The following is a 17,489-nucleotide window of genomic DNA, read 5'->3' as shown; positions in this document are numbered from 1 at the left end:
GCCTCCATTTGTTTCCTAGGCTGTGGTTCAATTCCAAGGATAAGACTGGAGGGTTATCGGGGTCAGATTTTGGAATAGCAGGATCAGAATGGTGATTTTAGAGTATCAAAGAGAGAAAGAAAAGTATGTCAAATAAGAATGGCCAGATCAGGACAGAACACATAATGGGGAGTAAGGAGGGTGGCTAAGAAAGTCAAATTCAAGTTTGAGAAAAGTGGCTGCAACTCTCAGAGGTTACTCGAGACTTTAGGATTGTTTTGAGGTTCATGGTTCACAGATGGGCAGGGCTATTGAGAGACACCAGTGGGCAGTATCAGCAATACTCTGTTACAGAGTAGTTGTTGTTTTCCTACAAAATTTTCAGTATTGATTCTTATTGCCGCTTTTCCAAACTACTTTCTTTTACCCAAACCATTTAAGCACACTTAATGAATAATAATTATAAAAATATATTAGTGAGAATTTTGAAATCTGAGAATATTCAGAGAAAATTTCTGTGGTTACGTGCTTGCAATAGGAACCGATGAAGTAGTAGTTTTTCATAGAAATACTTTCAAGCTCTCATTTATGTGACACGAGTGTGAAATATTGCTCATGATGTGACATTTATTTATACATCTATATTCCAGTAATTGTTTATGCAGCCATCATTCTCTAAATTATTAAATGTCTATACAAGAACATGTGATGAATAATAAACGTGATTGGAAATAAATCCATATTGATAGAAAATTCTATCAGTTTCTTTTGCAGACCCTCCAAAGAAATCACTAGTGGCCTTTGTGAAAACAGCCCATTTCTGTATTTATCACTAAACCCCGCTTTTAGTAACCTTTTTTTAGCGTGTTTTCGTTCCTTTGGAATATTTCCCAGACACCTCTCAGAATAACCAGTACTGTCCACTCACATGATAAAAAAACTGCTAACATCTTTCATTTCATCACCTGCATACTTCTTGGGAGGAGTGAAAAAACCCCTATGGGCCTGAAAACCCATACATTTATTTACAAAACCCAGTTTGGTCCTACGTTACTTGATGATACTCACTGGTACACTGTTTCCAGTACCTGCTTTGCAAAAGGTCAGTTTTTTGTCTATTTTATCTGAGCAATTAGATTCTTACTAAAGTTGGCAAATACGTAATGGCTTTTCTGGTTTGTTTGTTTGTTTGTTTTTTCCAAGGGCCCCCTGTTTCATCTGGAACTGCACAGGTCCGAAAGAGGAAGGGGCAGATGTCCTTCTGATGCCAGCTCCTCCTTCACCTCCACCTTAGTTGGTAATTATTGTTGCCACAGACATCAGTTGGTCGCCATATCGGTTCTGAAACTTTGGTTAGGTCCTTCTGGTGTTTCTTTACAGGTGTAGACGAGTCATATTTATTTACCGGTGCAGAGAGCAATGATACTAGATTTCAAGTCATGCTAAATTGAACCAATTTGACTCTAAGATAAGTGCAGCTACTGTGAAGTATGTGTGTGTCCTTCTGAAAGTACAAATTGTTACTTAATATCTGATATAAAACATCTTGTATTATGCTGTTTATTGTTCAAAAAATACAGTTAGAGGAAGACTTTATAAAAACCTGGCCAGAGAAACTGAACTAGTATTTCAATTACTCTGTGACTTTAGGGAAACTTTTAATATTCTCTTCTTGGTGCCTTTCTCTGCATCAGTAGAATTCATCAGAAGGCCGTCTCAATTGAGAAAGTTAACGTTATTTTTCTAAACTCCTGTTAATCTAGAATGTTAACTATAGAGGTTGACCAGTTCAAAATTCCATTAAATGTCCACATTGAAATAATAGAATAAGCTGGCATGTCTGATCTAGATTTCCATTTGACTCCATTTAATTAGAGGAGGTACTTGAGTACCTCACTTAAGACACAATGAAGTTATTTTTCTTTCTCGTTTATATTCTCCGGGTTTAAAATGGCATACTTGGCAAAGTACTCCAGCACTGTGATGGTACAGATGGATGAGTTCCCAAGTATAAAGTAGAAGAGAGCTCTCCCCGACACCTAACTAGGTGCTATGAGGAATCCTTTTTTCTCAGGGTTGTGAGGTTCTGATATAAGTATTGTACAGATGTACGGATTTCTATTATCACATTTGTAACACTTAAAGAGTTATAGGCTAATATTAGGTCCTCCTATTGGCAGAAAATGGGAAAGTGTAAAATAACATGTGGGGACTTGCTATCATAAAGAAAGGGTTAACACTTAAAACTCCCCACTGAGGAGTAATCAGAATACCATATGCTTGATTTTGAGTTGATACAGATATTCCTGTGTATTCTAGAAATTATATAGTCCCTGAACTCATCCAGACAGTTCACTTTGATGGGGACTTGCATCCCACTCTGTACTTCCCCATCGCAGTCATGGCACTTAAGTCCATGTAAGTAAAGCTTCTTTTTATATATAGTGGACCCTTGAACAACATAGGTTTGAACTCAGTGGGTCCAGAAATATGCAATTCTTTTTTTTTTTATAAATACAGTGCAGTACTGTAAATGTATCTTTTCTTCCTTCCGATTTTGTTAACATTTTCTTTTTTGTAGTTTAAGAATACAGTAGATAATACATAAAACATGCAAACTGTGTGTTAAATCAATTGTTAGGTTATCCATTAAGGCTTCTGGTCAATTAGTAGTTAAGTGTTTGGGGAGTCACAAGGTCTTATTCAAATTTTCAACTGCAAGGTCAGCGCTTCCAACTCCTTGGTGTTCAGGGGTCAACTGTATATCTGTAGAGCAAAGATCTTCTGATAGCTCTAATTAATAGGGAAAGATTGATTTGCTTCAGCCCCATAATTTGAAAAGGCTCTAAAATGAGATTTCACTTAGTAATTAAGTTCTTCCGGAACTTGCATAAAGATATGTAATATTCTTAAAAAGTATAATATTTTAAAGAAAAATAGTATTTTAAGATAGCTAGTGTTCCTCTAACTTTGTGTGTGTGTGTGTGTGTGTGTGTGTGTGTGATAAACAGATTATGAGGAAGGGAGACTTCATTCATTCATTCATTCATTTATCTTAAAAGAATTTATTTATTTATTTGACAGAGACACAGTGAGAGAGGGAACACAAGCAGGGGGGCAGTGGGAGAGGGAGAAGCAGGTTTCCCGCCGAGCAGGGGGCCCGATGCTGGGCTCCATCCCAGGACCCTGAGATTATGACTCGAGCTGAAGGCAGACACTTAACGACTGAGCCACCCAGGCACCCTGAAGGGAGACTTTAAATATGAAAATAAGATGGACTAAGTTTAAACTTCAGTAGGAATCAAAATCTTAGGAGGGACACTTTGAATGAATGCCAGATCCATAAATGTTAGAAATGGCAGTGTATGCATTAAAATCCATGCATTTGATAGATAATTTTTTCTAATGCTTTTAGTGCTTTTTGGGGGGGTAACTTCACAAATTTAAAATTTGAATATGTTTGGAAGAGATTTTCTTATCATTTCTTTTACCGTACATCTTGCACAGAATAGGCCTCCTATAAATATTCACCAAGTAGACTCAATATTCCTAAACAAGCAAAAAACAAATTTTGGGATATTATTCATAAGAATATAACAAGTGATATTGAAAGTGGAAAATTACAGAGTAAACACTCCTTCTATAGTGAAATCCTAAGAAGATTAGCACACCATTTAATTTTAACATTTCATTTAAATGGTTTAAACAATTCCTTTAGTCACCCTGCCACTCACCACTAAGCCTCCCTGGAGTTTATTTATGCATGAAACCAGGAACTTAAAACTGAATTTTTTAAGAGGGGAAATATTACTGGAGGGACATTTCCAAGTGAGTTTCATTGAACTTCCAAATCAAATTACACTGTGCTGAAATGTGAAGTGCTTGCCATCTGGGTGGCTGTTTCGCGCATTCAGAAGAGAAATCAAATCATAAGAGCCCTCCAAACTAAACACAAACGTTACAGGAATAACCCCTCCAAAAAGAAGAAATAAAAATATAATTCTTCACATTTATCCACTAGCTTTCATCCCAAAGTACCTTTGAAGGATCATTCACTCCTTGTAGAATACCCAGTAGCCGCTGAGACGGAAACCTGATAACCTATGTGAGCCAGCAACTCTGAGAGAGAGGAAATAAGAATAATTCACCCAGTTGAAAAAACAGCAGGAATTTGGGCTGGAAAAACGGAGCTACCTGAGGTGGAATTTGGCAAGCTCGGTGTAGCTTACTCCAACAGGGAAAGAATGCGTTATTGTGGTATTTTATGGCCACACATGTACTCAGCTGATGGGTTAGGACAAGACTCCAGCAAAACGATGACCATCTTGAGACCACAATCCTTCTTTGTTTGTTAATTGGGGGTCACACTTCCTGTTGAGTGCCTGTTCACCTTAAGATGCGCTTTCATGAAAAGAAACTCGAATTTGTAACAATACTCATAAAGCTAACAAGGCCCCCAAAGGAAAAAAAAATGTGCTGGCAAATCAAAGAACATCTTATCATTTCTTAACTTTAGATACAGTTTTCATTTCAGTTAACTTAAATTCAGTTGGCTGAAGATCACGTGAACTAAAAAGATTACCGAAAAACTGAATGAAGAAAGATTATTTGCTAGGTAAAAGACAAGTTAACAAACATGTTTTAATTAAATTTATCATCTAATTTAGAAATGAAATGTTAGTATCTTGCAATGATGCCATGTGAAACAAGATTTAAGGAGTAAAACAACCTCCTTGTTTAGCTATGTTCTGAATGTTCACACATCAGTCGAAATGAAATCATACATTAATTAAGGTTGCTCTCCAAATGCCACTTGATATTAACATAATTTATCCTGGCGGCATATAAATTTGTAATGCAGGTGCAATATTTCTGCATGTTTAGCCACATTTCCCCCTACCATGATTACTAATTTTATATTAAAAATGGTCTTAAGTAAGTATCTGAGGAATGTAAGACATTACAACCTGGTTTTAAAAACACTTTGTTGAAACACTGGAGTATTTAGTAAAATAAATTGATGTATTACTTGCCTATACCTTTTATTTCATCCAAAGGTAGTACTTTTATTGCTACCAAATTATTCGGTTTGGTGACTAGCCAAATGAAAATTCAGGAAATAACAAATATATATATATATATATTTAAGAGAGGGGATGGTGAGCAAAGGGAGAGAGAATCTCAAGCAAACTCCATGCCCAATGGGGAGCCCAACACAGGGCTCCATCTCAGAACCCTGACATCATGACGTGAGCTGAAATCAAGAGTTGGACACTTAACTAAATGAGCCACCCAGGCACCTTTGGCCAGGAAGGAAAATATTGGTTGACTCTTTCATCAGCTCTGTTGGATTTAATATTGCAATATTCTTAACAAGTTTATAACACCTTCAGTAACTGCAGGATTTTCCTTATACTTTGCCTTCTCAATTCTATTGCCTTTTTTTTTTTTTTTTTTTAACATTTCATTCTGACCCAGATTTGTAGTTCCAGGTGTAATTTTATATTTACCATACTTGTCATGACTATGGTTCGCTCACATGCATGTTGTTAGCATTTGGGGGAAAACCACTCTAATTTGTCACGTACTTTTTCTTTGCTTTCAAAGTGTTAGCTTTGTTGTTAGGATATTTTTAGGATGAACTTCTCAACTTAAAGACTTAGTAAATTTTATTTCAACAAATAACCATGAGTAAGATATTTTAGGCACTGAAATTTTCTTTCTACCCTCTTTTTGGTCCTATGTTACCTTTTTAAGCAAATAAAATTACAAAAGTTTATAGCCACTGAAATTTTATTCCTGTACTTTTATTCATAATTATAAGACCTTTGTGAATATATCTGCTCATTATATATTCTGTAAATCGAAGGTCAGTGTTGACTGAATGAAAGGGAGCTGGAATATATGCAGAGGAGATTTAAGTGATTATTTCAAGCTATTAGTAGCATTAATTTTTTTAAAAAATAAATGTTCCTTTTAAATTAATTATATCCAGGAGAGAGTTACGAATGAATAGTTCTGGCACAAAATATGACTTAATAAATATTAGAAAAATAAGTGAAAAATCTAAATGAAGATAAAATGTATGTCTTTATAACTGCAGCCTCTGTAAATGTAACAAATGAAGCGTATTGCCTTATTTCTTGAATTCACCCCAGTTGTACAGAAATTTATACTTAAAGTCATTCCTTTGCCACGTTCCTGTCCCTAAAAAATGTCTGTAATTTCTTATCCAACTCTCTTGCTCTCTCACATTTGGCAAAATGCCAATTATCCACATGCTTATTGTTGCTTCTGGCTATAACTACCAGCGTCTATGGGCCTCTTTGAATATTTTGCTTAACGATTCCTCAAAACAAACAAAAATTATAAGGCCAGAAGAAAAAAAAGTCCAAACAACAACCATATAACTACTATAAGGATATATTCTGCCTGGTTACTTTTAGCATCCTAAGCAGAGTGTGAGTGTAAAGTGGGATGTGGATGTTGGAATATATGGATCACTCTTCTCCACCCTCATCCGCTTGCATGTATTTTGTTTCTATATGCAAGGATGCCTGTTCTAATCATTCTACAAAATAATGCATCTGATATTAGAATGATTTTCTAACAAAATTATACAGCTCAGTTATAAATTAAAGCAGTAAAATCAATCTTTAGCCATGTACTGTCCATGCGGCAAATATATTTCACATTATTTAGATGTGTAGACATTTACAACACAAATAGAAATGCTTGAGTAAAACCTAAGAAGCCAAAAAGCATGGAAAACTATGAATTTTGTCTTAAGAAACAATTAAAATCCGCATTTCCAATGTGGTGACTAAAAACTCAAATTGATTAGTAAGTATACAGTCCATGAACAAAGCTGTTGATAAGTTTCATAAAACATGAAGGCAATGCAATATGTTTAACTGAAACTTCAATTAGAGTTTGTTCTGTAAAAAAGGAATTATGTAGAAAACTATTGTAATGATGCATTTTAACGTAGAATTATTTACAGTGGATCTGTTTTTTTATATTGCCAAGAGTCAAATGATTCTTATTTTCTTTCGTATAAGCAGTTTAGTGTAGACACAGTCTTTTGGGGCTGAAACTATTAAGAGACAAATACTGGAAGAAAATAGAGTCCTTGTGTTCATGAATTAAAATTATTAAATATAGGCTTTTTTAAGGAACAAAAATTCAAGGAATTCTCTTATTCATATAAATGCTTAATAGTTTTTCTTTCTTTTAGTATTTTATCCTGATTTTGAAAAATCAGGATCTTGCCCTGAGTTTTTATTGCATGTCATAGCTTTATTAAATTTAAGCACCTAAAAGAATTTTTAGATACATTCACGAATTAATTCATTGTGCTCTTCATGGATTCGACAAATGCTTATTGAGCGTTTTCTGTATTCCAGACACTGTGCAAGATATTGGGGAGAAGAGAATACATAAGACACATCAAGAGGCCTACACTCTAGTGAGGCATAATGTCAAACATATAGGCAGTCAGTTAATATAGTAGGATGAGCAGTATGATAGAAATAGGCACAGGGACTATGGTGGTACTAGGAATCACTACACTAACAAAAGTTTAGTCAAGGAAGGCTTGTGGACAATAGCCAGGTACATGGGAGGTGAAGCAGGAAAGGAGATGCAGAATTTAGGCAGAATGTTTCCAGGCAGAGAGAACATGAAAGCTTGGCAGGCTCAAGAAATTACATATAGGTCTCTGTGATTTTACAAGTAATGAAGACCATGAGATACTGAATAGCAGATTTCAAGCTGGGGGCTTAGTATGACTGATTTCCAGTGCAGAACTCTTCCCACTGTTCTTGTGTCTGTACAGAGAGCCTATGTTGAGCGTGACAATAATAAGTTACACTCACCTGTCAAAACACCCTGCAGATGCTGTTTTTTTTTTATTATAACCACACTTGACCATCTAAAATTAACATAACAGAATTCAGTGCTATAACGAATGAAATGTAATATATGGCATAAAAATCAAGTTGGTTATTTATATTCAGAATATTGAAATAGATCAGATACCAGTTAAATCTATGGCTAAGCTAACACATTTATTAAATGTCTTTATAGACATACAAAACTGAAAAATTGGATAGTTCTGTTCTTATCATTGAAACTCTAAAATGTATTTTTTATTTATATGAAACCTTTTTCTTTTTAATCCATGAAAATATGATTTATCCAGATTTTCTTGTACTTCATAAAATACCAAGGTATTGAATCACAAATATACCCTAATTATATCAAACGGTTATAATTTTAAAGTATTCAATTGAAATATCATACGTATGTACTTTATGTATTTGCTGTAAGTAGTATCAATTACGATGCTGAATATGTTGGCTCAGTTAATTACTATTATGTAATATTTGTGCCTAAAGACTTATTCTACTTTATGATTTTTCATTGAAGTTTGTTTTCCTTAGGAAAATGTTTTACCAAGCATAACTATTATCTACTACTATGAATTTATTTTATTCTTTACACTGATAATAAGCAATGAAAGAAGAATCTTTCCCTTCTGAGGAAAATCTAACATTTCCAACAGAAACACATTTGGTTCAGTTTACACAGCATTGAGTTTTTAGCACCTGTGTGCTTTCTTTGAAGTTTAAGTCAAACAGTTCATATTGTGTTATTTGAATTGTTCACAAACTATTTTCTTTTATCTGAATACAGAAAGGGAAATTGGGTAAAATTGGTAATATATCATCTTTTCCTTTGTGCAGATAACTCCTCTTGGATATGTTATTATTCGGTATCATAGGGCTGCCATCTAGTGTCTCCACAGGGTACTTGTTTGTTAAGTTTGTGAAATTGATTAAAAGAGGAACTTTGATACAGTGTTTTCAGATTGGGATAAGTACAGTAAAATTGTTGTGAACTAATGTGAAGATTATTTTCCCATGATAGTTCTGTTTTCAAATATGGAAGTTCTAGAACTCTTTTAAGACATTAAGTCAAACCAAATATTAAAAACTTAAGAAACAGAAAACTGTCATGATTTTTAAGAAATCTGTTTTTTGGTACCCATTTGTGCATTAAGCATTCGGCCAAGTCCATGTTAGAAAAATAGAATAATTTTCCAAATTGGCCTTTATATTTTATATGGGGAATATAATCAAGTTTAATAATTAACAACAAAAACATTTCAGAAAAATCCTCGCTCTGGTGGTCCAATAGTCAATGAACACTTTTATGGGTCATCTCATTCTTTCATGCCATAAAGTTGATGTTCCCCAAGGCCTTTTTAATGAATTTAACATGATTCTCTTTTATCCATGTACAACTAGTGCAGAATGCCTCCCACAAACGGTTCATATCCCTAACCACTGAATGCATTTTATCTCAAAATCGCCTTCTCCACATAGAGGTATAACTTTCTGAGGAATATAACAGTAACTGACTTTGATATAAATTGTGTTGCTTTTTTTCCCTTCTGTTACCAAACGACATGCTTAAATACGAGTTCTGATATAACTTTTCTCTATCAAATTTATTTTAGGTCCAGAGGTAAAGCATCTTTTTTATTTTCTGTTACTTTCCTTATCACATCTCTCACTTAGTGTACATTTGAGTTACAGGATGAACTCAACAAATACAGCTCTGTTTTTTTTAACTTGTTATCTGGAAAATTTTCAACTCCAAAGAAAAATTGAAAGAGGAGTAAAATTTACACCTTTGTACCATGTACCTGGATTCATCAGTTGTTAATACTCTGCCATATTTACCCCCTCTCTCCTGTTTCTCTTATATTACATACACGTATAGTTTAAAAGCGAATTCCTTGGTGGGAAACCTAGATTTTATTTACCTATTTCCTGTATATATTTTTTAAGTATCCTTAGTGGATTTTGTGAACCAAAGAAGCTGTTTACCTTTACTTGCTTTGTATAAATGAAAATTAGTTTATTATTTTAACATTTTTAAAAGCTTGCTTTTCCTAAGCCTTTAAATTCAGTTTATATCTCATTTTTCTATTTTTAAATCTGCTATAACAAAAGCAATTATCTTCACTTTTTAAAAAGTAAATCGGTTAACTAAGTTGAAAATAAACTTCTTTATAAAGTGTCCTATTGACAGCACATTTGATTACTTTCTCAAATTTTAAGCCATACAAACATATTCAGTCTATTCAAGTTTTTCTCAAAGTTTTAAAGGCCTTAGCTTAGAAACAACCCTTTATAAATATTGAAATAATTTAAAAAATCTAATAAAATTTATAAACCTGAGGGGCACCTGGGTGGCTCAGTCGGTTGAGCGTCTGACTCTTCATTTCGGCTCCGGTCATGATCTCGGGGTCATAGGATCAAGTCCTGCCTGGGGCTCCGCGCTCAGCGGGGCGTCTGCTGGAGATTTTCTCCCGCTCCCTCCGCCGCCATCCTTCTCCCCACTCGCTCTCTGTGACTCTAAAATAAATAAACAAATAAATCACTAAAAAACTAAAATTTATAAACTTGAAATCAAGTTCTCCTAAATTCTGTTTATATACTCGGTCAAATTTTTAAACCTGTACCTTCAATAATTCTAATTCTAAAATTAATTCGGTTAAATGTACTAAATTGGAGATACAATTAATTTGAATTCTCTTAAACTTTAAAGCACTTGAAATACCATTTGGACACATTCCGTATTTAACAGGAAAACATTAATACATTGAGCTCAGTGTGGTCATCAGCTCTATATTTTTTAAACCTGACCAGAGTTATAGGATATTCATTATGAGAATTTGACCACCCTAAATTGAGGCTGGTGCTTCTAGTGATCTGCTACTATCATTTGCTTCTTTTAGAGATTTTTGCCAGGGACAGGACACCCAAACTGCATATGCCTAGGACAGTCCCTCTGGCCCCACTCATGGGCACACTGATTATCTTTTGTTGTCCCTTTGACAAAAGAGAACTCCAAGTTCCTATGCTTGAGAGGTGTCAGTCTTTCTGCAGGCCCCTTTACCTTTATTTTATTTTTCTATTTGTTATTTTTTTTCCTCTTCCCATAAGCTGTTTTAATGTTTTTCTGGCTGTTTCCAAGGACACATTGTCATTTCTTGAAACCCTGCGTACATTTGTGATTCCTTGATCTGACTTTAAGTCTGGGACCTCCACCGCATGTTATAAGTGACTTCGTTCATTCTGTTAACTGATTAAATTATAAATTATATCATTCCCATCTATGCCACAAACATACAAATTATATGACAACTAATTGGATTATTTACAACTTTGTCAGACTTTGTGGTTCCTATACTAAAATCATGTTAATGGAAGCAATCTCTTGTTCCAAGAAGGATTTCAGTTAGGTGTCTTGCATATAATACCAGTAATAATAATATAAAAATTAATAATAATACCCTGATGATATAAAGGTTAAAAGAAGTTTGGTAAAATAAAATGAACCAGATTACTTGTCAAATATTTATATAGGTCTGGGGCGCCTAGGTGGCGCAGTCAGATAAGAGTTAGACTCTTGATTTTAGATCAGGTCATGATCTCAGAGTCATTAGATCAAGCCCTTCGCGGGCTCTGCACTCAGCGCGGAGCCTGCTTGAGCTTCTTTCCCTCTGCCCCTCCCCTCCACTTGCGCATGTTCTCTTTCTCTCTCTCAAATAAATAAATACATCTTTAAAAAAAATGTATCCATGTAGGTCTTAGTATATGCCAGCTATTGTTTGAAGTGTTTTACTCTTTAAAGTACTTTTGAGTGCTATTCCTATTTGGAAATGGGGAAACTGAGGCACAGAGAGGTTAAGCAACCAGCCCAAGTTCACACAGCTAGTAAGTGGCAGTCGATATTCCAGCCCTAGCAATCTGACAGTACCCATGCTCTTACAATAGTATTCACTTCATGAGGTCATATACGCAGTAAACCTGGATATGTTTGATGTCATTGTGACATATAGATTGTTGTCAGATCCAGAAACAAATACTGACTTCTTTTGAACTGATGTTTCCACGTAGGTAATGAATTGTTTGCTGGACTTTATAGTGATTACTGGGGCAGAGACGCTGCGATCTTCCGGACAATGGGGCGACTGGCCCATATTCGCACCGAGCATGACGACGAGCGCCTGTTGAAAGGTAGGGTTCGAGAGAAAAAGAGCATATAAATCAGAATTGAAAACAAGTCTAGAACTCAGGAGAAATTTGCCATTTTGATAATAACAATACAAATGTCTTTTACAGTTTTTACAAATTTCAGAATTTTAGTAATATTCCTAAATTAAAATATTATCTGTAATATGCATATATCATTTTAGATCAAAATGGACTGGCTGTATTATAAAACCAAATTACCCACATAGCAATACTTAGAAATCAGGATTTAAGTGAAGAAAACAAACCAAATATATGAAAAGCAAAACAAAACAAAACAAAAAAACTCCTTTTATCCAGTAAGTTGTTTTGTTTTCTCTTGTCAGTTGGTATATTTTGGATGAATTGATTGTTTTGCTTATTTTAATGGGATCACATTGTATTTAGAGACAAATAAAATTCTAGGAAAATCACTAGCCATTTGTTGATAGAAATAATGTTTATGTTTTGGCACACTGGTCTATTCAGGGATGAAAATATCATTTAATAATGAATTTTTTTATTATTTTTAGCCTTTTTATTAAGCTTTAGAGTACGTAATCATTATTGGCAGCATATTATCATTAAAATATTTGACATAGTATATTAGTCAAGGGTTGTTCACGCCGATCCCTTAGACTACAAACATAAAGACTTAAAATAAATTTTCTACCTTAAAAATTAAAATCGTCTTCCATGAGCTGCACTGGTAGATAATCTATGAATTTAAAAAAATGATAAACTTCTCTACTCAAATATTTTACATATATTCATGTTGACTTTTTATATATATGGGAGGAAATTAATGGAGATGATCACCATCGTGCCCCTAATCTGTTCTTTGAATGCATTTTAAGGTATGTTGTTTGAAATTGGTTTTTCCTTTCTTGACTCTTATTTTCCAATTAAAATGTCCTCTCCTAGTTCTAGACAAAACTGTTGGTTTGCAAAGAGAATGGAGATGTCTACGTGATTTCACTGTTTATACAAAATGTCAAGGAAAAGACTTTATTGAAACTGAAGCATTCATGTGATAGGTAATTTATTGAATAACCTAGCATTTTGTGGTGATAACTATTTTACTTTTCTTCTACTTTTTTTTTTTTTTTATATCTGTAGAGCCAAAATTTGTAGGTTCGTACATGATTCCTGACAATGAAGACCGAGATGACAACAAAGTGTATTTCTTTTTTACCGAGAAGGCCCTGGAGGCCGAGAACAGCGCGCAGGCCATTTACGCCCGAGTGGGGCGACTCTGTGTGGTGAGGCCTTTCTCTCTTGTTCGGCGTGCTTACCTCATGGTTTACCGCCACGCCTTGGTGATTGTATAGTAGGCTTTCTACTTTAAGATATTTTCTAGTTTAAAAAAAAAAAAATTTCTAGGATTCTGTAGGCTGCCTAAAACCAGTATTCGCTATCTAATCGTGAGACTGCACATCTCCTGAAAGTTTTATCCTAACAGAACTGTGCCTTTTGTGTAATCGTCTCATTTTCAAAGCCATACTAAGAAGAGCGAGTCTGTAGGTAGGCTGTATTTCTTCCCACACAGAAGTTTGAGCTCCCTTTTTAAAAATTAATTTAACCAAAATCTTTCTAGTTTCTTTAGTCCACATTCTAAGTAATTTATATTATGTTTCAACAATTCAGTTGGTTGATTCTGTAGAAAAAACATCTGTGGTTGGTTGGGTATTCAGATAGGCTGTTTGTGAATATTCAAAACCAACTGAAGTAGCAATGTATATTGAGAGAATTGCAAAGGTAAAGTTTGATATTTAAGAATAAATTTAAGAGGGGCGCCTGGGTGGCTCAGTCGTTAAGCGTCTGTCTTCAGCTCAGGTCATGATCCCAGGGTCCTGGGATCGAGCCCCGCCATCGGGCTCTCTGCTCAGCGGGAAGCCTGCTTCTCTCTCTCCCACTCCCCCTGCTTGTGTTCCCTCTCTCACTGTCTCTCTCTGTGTCAAATAAATAAATAAAATCTTAAAAAGAATAAATTTAAGAGGAAATTGATATATACACATATATGTGCATGTATGTACATTTGTGTGTGTATGTGTGCAAATATATGTGTATGTGCTGTGTATGTGTGTATTTCAACTTTTTTTTTCTTTTAGAAAAAGAAGAGTGGATGTTTTCTGTATTTCCAAGATAAGCAGATTATCATTAATACTAAGTTTATTGTATTATAAAAGCCACTGCTTTATATAGGATAGGCCACTCTATTAACATTCTTCAATACCTGGAAAGTATATTTAATGGCCCAGAGTGAAAGTATACTAACGAGGCACACTGTGCAAACCTCGAAGAGTTTTTATGGGGAATTGCGTCTTTGGTATTATTTGAGGATTAGGCTACATTTTCCAGATTAAATAAAAAGAATTACAGCTGTTCTCATCTGCATGTTTAGTAATACACAATTTGTTGTTGTCAGAAGCTCTTTAGGTACTCACTCACCTGCTTTTGTTCATCACAGAATGATGTGGGAGGCCAGAGGATACTGGTGCATAAGTGGAGCACTTTCCTAAAAGCCAGACTGGTCTGCTCAGTACCAGGCAAGAATGGAATTGACACCTATTTTGATGAATTAGGTAAATCTTCTTGAGAGAATTGAATTTTACTCTGTGCTGTGTATTCCTCTCTCCACTCCTCACTCTCTCTAGCACGTATGGAAACTTGCTTCCTGCAATGAGCAATTTTCTGGTCTTTTCATTGTGGCCCGGTCGGCATGGTGGGGTCAGGGGAGTTTCAGGAACAGGAGATCCCTCTCGATAGCTGACGGTCAGCACTCCGTTCCTTCCTTGAGGCCCAGCTCGGGGTCATCCTGAACAGCCAAGTGTTTCGCTCTGTTGTGATTTGGTCTTGGGCGTATGACTGTGTACGGAAAGAAATTGATGTCTTACATCTGTAATGGGTTCTAAGCTATTTTATGTCAATATATTTTCTTTACATGCAAAGAGGACTAAAAATATTCACGTAATGGTCTTTAATTTTCCAGAGGATATTTTCTTGCTGCACACCAGAGATCATAAGAACCCAGTGATATTTGGACTCTTTAACACTACTAGGTGAGAAATTTATATGGTCTATAAAAACAGGATGAAGCAAAGTATGCCTTACTCCTTTACTGTGTATGGAAGTTGGAAATACTGTTGACCCATTGTCCTTGTCTATTATTTTTTGTCACCAATTTCTCTTTGTTCTCTTATGTTTGCAATTGTTCTTTTATCTTTAAAGCCGTGATCTCACTTCAGATCTTTATTTGTTACTGTTTGAAACGCCCCACCATCCTTCTGTGCTCCGGGTCCTAATCTCCCTCCTCTCCGACTTCCTTCCTCGTCCTTCTCTCAGAATGATTTTCTTCTCGTAGTTTATGATATTAGTCCCATGCTATAGAGGCTAGCATAATTCTTTTAATTGTCATTTAGTTTTCCAAATCAGGTTTTCAAGGTTCTCTATCCACTGTTAGCCCCTCTGCTTTGGAAGTTTTTCCTCCAGGATTATACCTTGACAGAATCTGTGTCCAACTCATTAGGGTTCCATCACTACGATTTTATTTACCCGCCTGTCTTGCTTCACCTGGCTTTATCTTCCAACACTGACTTGTATCAGTTCTCCAGTACTTGTCAGTTGCCATCTATAAGAAATATTCTTTGATATCTTAATCACAGAGCACTTTGCTCACTCCTTTATTCAGGTTGTCACTGCTCCCGTGTAGATTCATAGCAAACATATATTTATGATTTGCCTTCCATGTTTTAAACTTAATTAAGCTGTTCAAGTTTAGGGAATATAATCTGTTTTTTCTCTTTAACGTGTTTGTATTTTGTCCATCGAAGAGTGTTAGAAAAATATGAAATGTTATTTCATGTGTGTCAATACCTGAATGAAAAAATATCATTAGAATCAGTTTTGGTTGAAATTTTGCACATATAATTTCCTGAGTTTGTCTTTCCACATAGGAGAGGGTGGAGGTGAGATGACTGGAATGAGAAATAAAGAATATACCTTGGGCTGCCTGCGTGGCTCAGTTGGTTAAGCGTCTGACTCTTGATTTTGGCTCAGGTCATGATCTTACGGTCTTGAGATGGAGCCCCGTGTTGGGCTCTGCTCTCAGCGCAGAGTCGGCTTGAGATTCTCCTCCTCCCCCTCTCCTTCCCCTGCTCCCCCATCTCTCTCTCTCTCTCAAATAAATAAATCTTAAAAAAGAAAAAAAAAGAATATACCTCAGTTCTTTTGACAGGAATAGAATGACTGAATTCCCTTCCTCTTTTGCATTGCACTGGCCTTAAACTGTGTTATAATCACACTTACCTTGTTTGCTCAGGGTCTCTCCACAAAGCTTTTGTTTGTTTTTTCAGCAGGTGATTTCGCACACTCACTTTGAAAACAATAATAAAGTTCTTCCGATAAATATTGTGCTATTGTAAGGAGACCTTTTCTTCAACAGAGAAACATGGAAACAATTTTGCTATCAGTTCTTCCTTGATGCAAAGTAAAGTAGTGCATGTAGATTGGTAGTTGTCACAGTCATCAGAAAATCCTTTTTTTTTTTTAAACTTCATCTTTATTCTTACGCCAGTGAAGAATTTATACATTGCATTCTAATTCCATGGCTTTATATAATAAATAAAAGCTATGGGATAACCAGAACAGGTTTTCTGTGGGTTCGTATGGTCAGTTTATGAGCTACTTTCCTAAGCGATAGCATAATGGATCTGTCTAGATTTCAAAGACAACACGTTATTTTCTTCCATTATTTCGGTTGTGACTGTTACTTTATACATAAATCTGAGGAAAAGGTTTCCCAGCTGTTACCTGACGTAAAGGTTGGTGTATGTAGCACGGTGATCAAAGGTTTATTGCCACTTTAGTTGGGAGACTTTCTCTGGTTTTCTCACTATTGCAGGCATTTCCAATTGCTTCAAGGTGTGTTATAAAATGTGTGAATTGATGTCCTAAGACAGTAATATAACTGCTGTTCTACAGGTGTCTCTGAGTGTAGGAACTTCTACGTTTAGAAAGAACTGGGCATTGTGCAGAGCACTTGCCTAAACATTAATTATTTTGATTCTCACAGGAGGATGGGGACATGTTAGAATTCATTCAGAGCCTGCCAAATTAAGGAAGACGGCCAGATTTGTATAACAAATCACTTAAAAATGTCCTTTTGCAGAATCTCATCGCAAAAGCCCCTGGTAAAACTTGCTATAGTCAGTCATCGGCAGGCTTTATCTTTTGCACATAGAACTTTCTATTAAAAAAAAAATGATTTCAATTGCTGCTAGTTCTGGAGGTAAAGAATCCGAGTTTTATATAATTTAAATCATTTTCCTCCAAATTAATGTAGTTCAGTCCAGTAATCTTTCCAATATGGTACAGTTTCAGTGGCCTGGAGGTCACTGGAGGAGGGGATGTACAACAAGC

General features: G+C 35.4%; 1 protein-coding gene across 2 annotated transcripts in view; it reads left to right on the top strand.

Annotated features, from left to right (window-relative positions):
• Positions 1-17,489, top strand: part of SEMA3E (semaphorin 3E) — a 242,660-nt gene that overhangs the window by 187,313 nt on the left and 37,858 nt on the right. For both annotated transcript variants that reach the window (XM_025873254.2, XM_073898729.1), the window contains 5 exons: positions 1,183-1,276; positions 11,955-12,074; positions 13,188-13,330; positions 14,539-14,653; positions 15,061-15,130. In XM_025873254.2, coding sequence (XP_025729039.1) covers positions 1,183-1,276; positions 11,955-12,074; positions 13,188-13,330; positions 14,539-14,653; positions 15,061-15,130 — 542 coding nt within the window. The remainder of the gene's footprint in view (positions 1-1,182; positions 1,277-11,954; positions 12,075-13,187; positions 13,331-14,538; positions 14,654-15,060; positions 15,131-17,489) is intronic.

The sequence above is a fragment of the Callorhinus ursinus genome, unplaced genomic scaffold (genome assembly GCF_003265705.2).
Source record: "Callorhinus ursinus isolate GAN/ISIS: 27379988/994484 unplaced genomic scaffold, GSC_fseal_2.0 scaffold12, whole genome shotgun sequence".
Classification (NCBI taxonomy): domain Eukaryota; kingdom Metazoa; phylum Chordata; class Mammalia; order Carnivora; family Otariidae; genus Callorhinus; species Callorhinus ursinus.
This window is presented reverse-complemented; position numbering and strand designations above follow the sequence as displayed.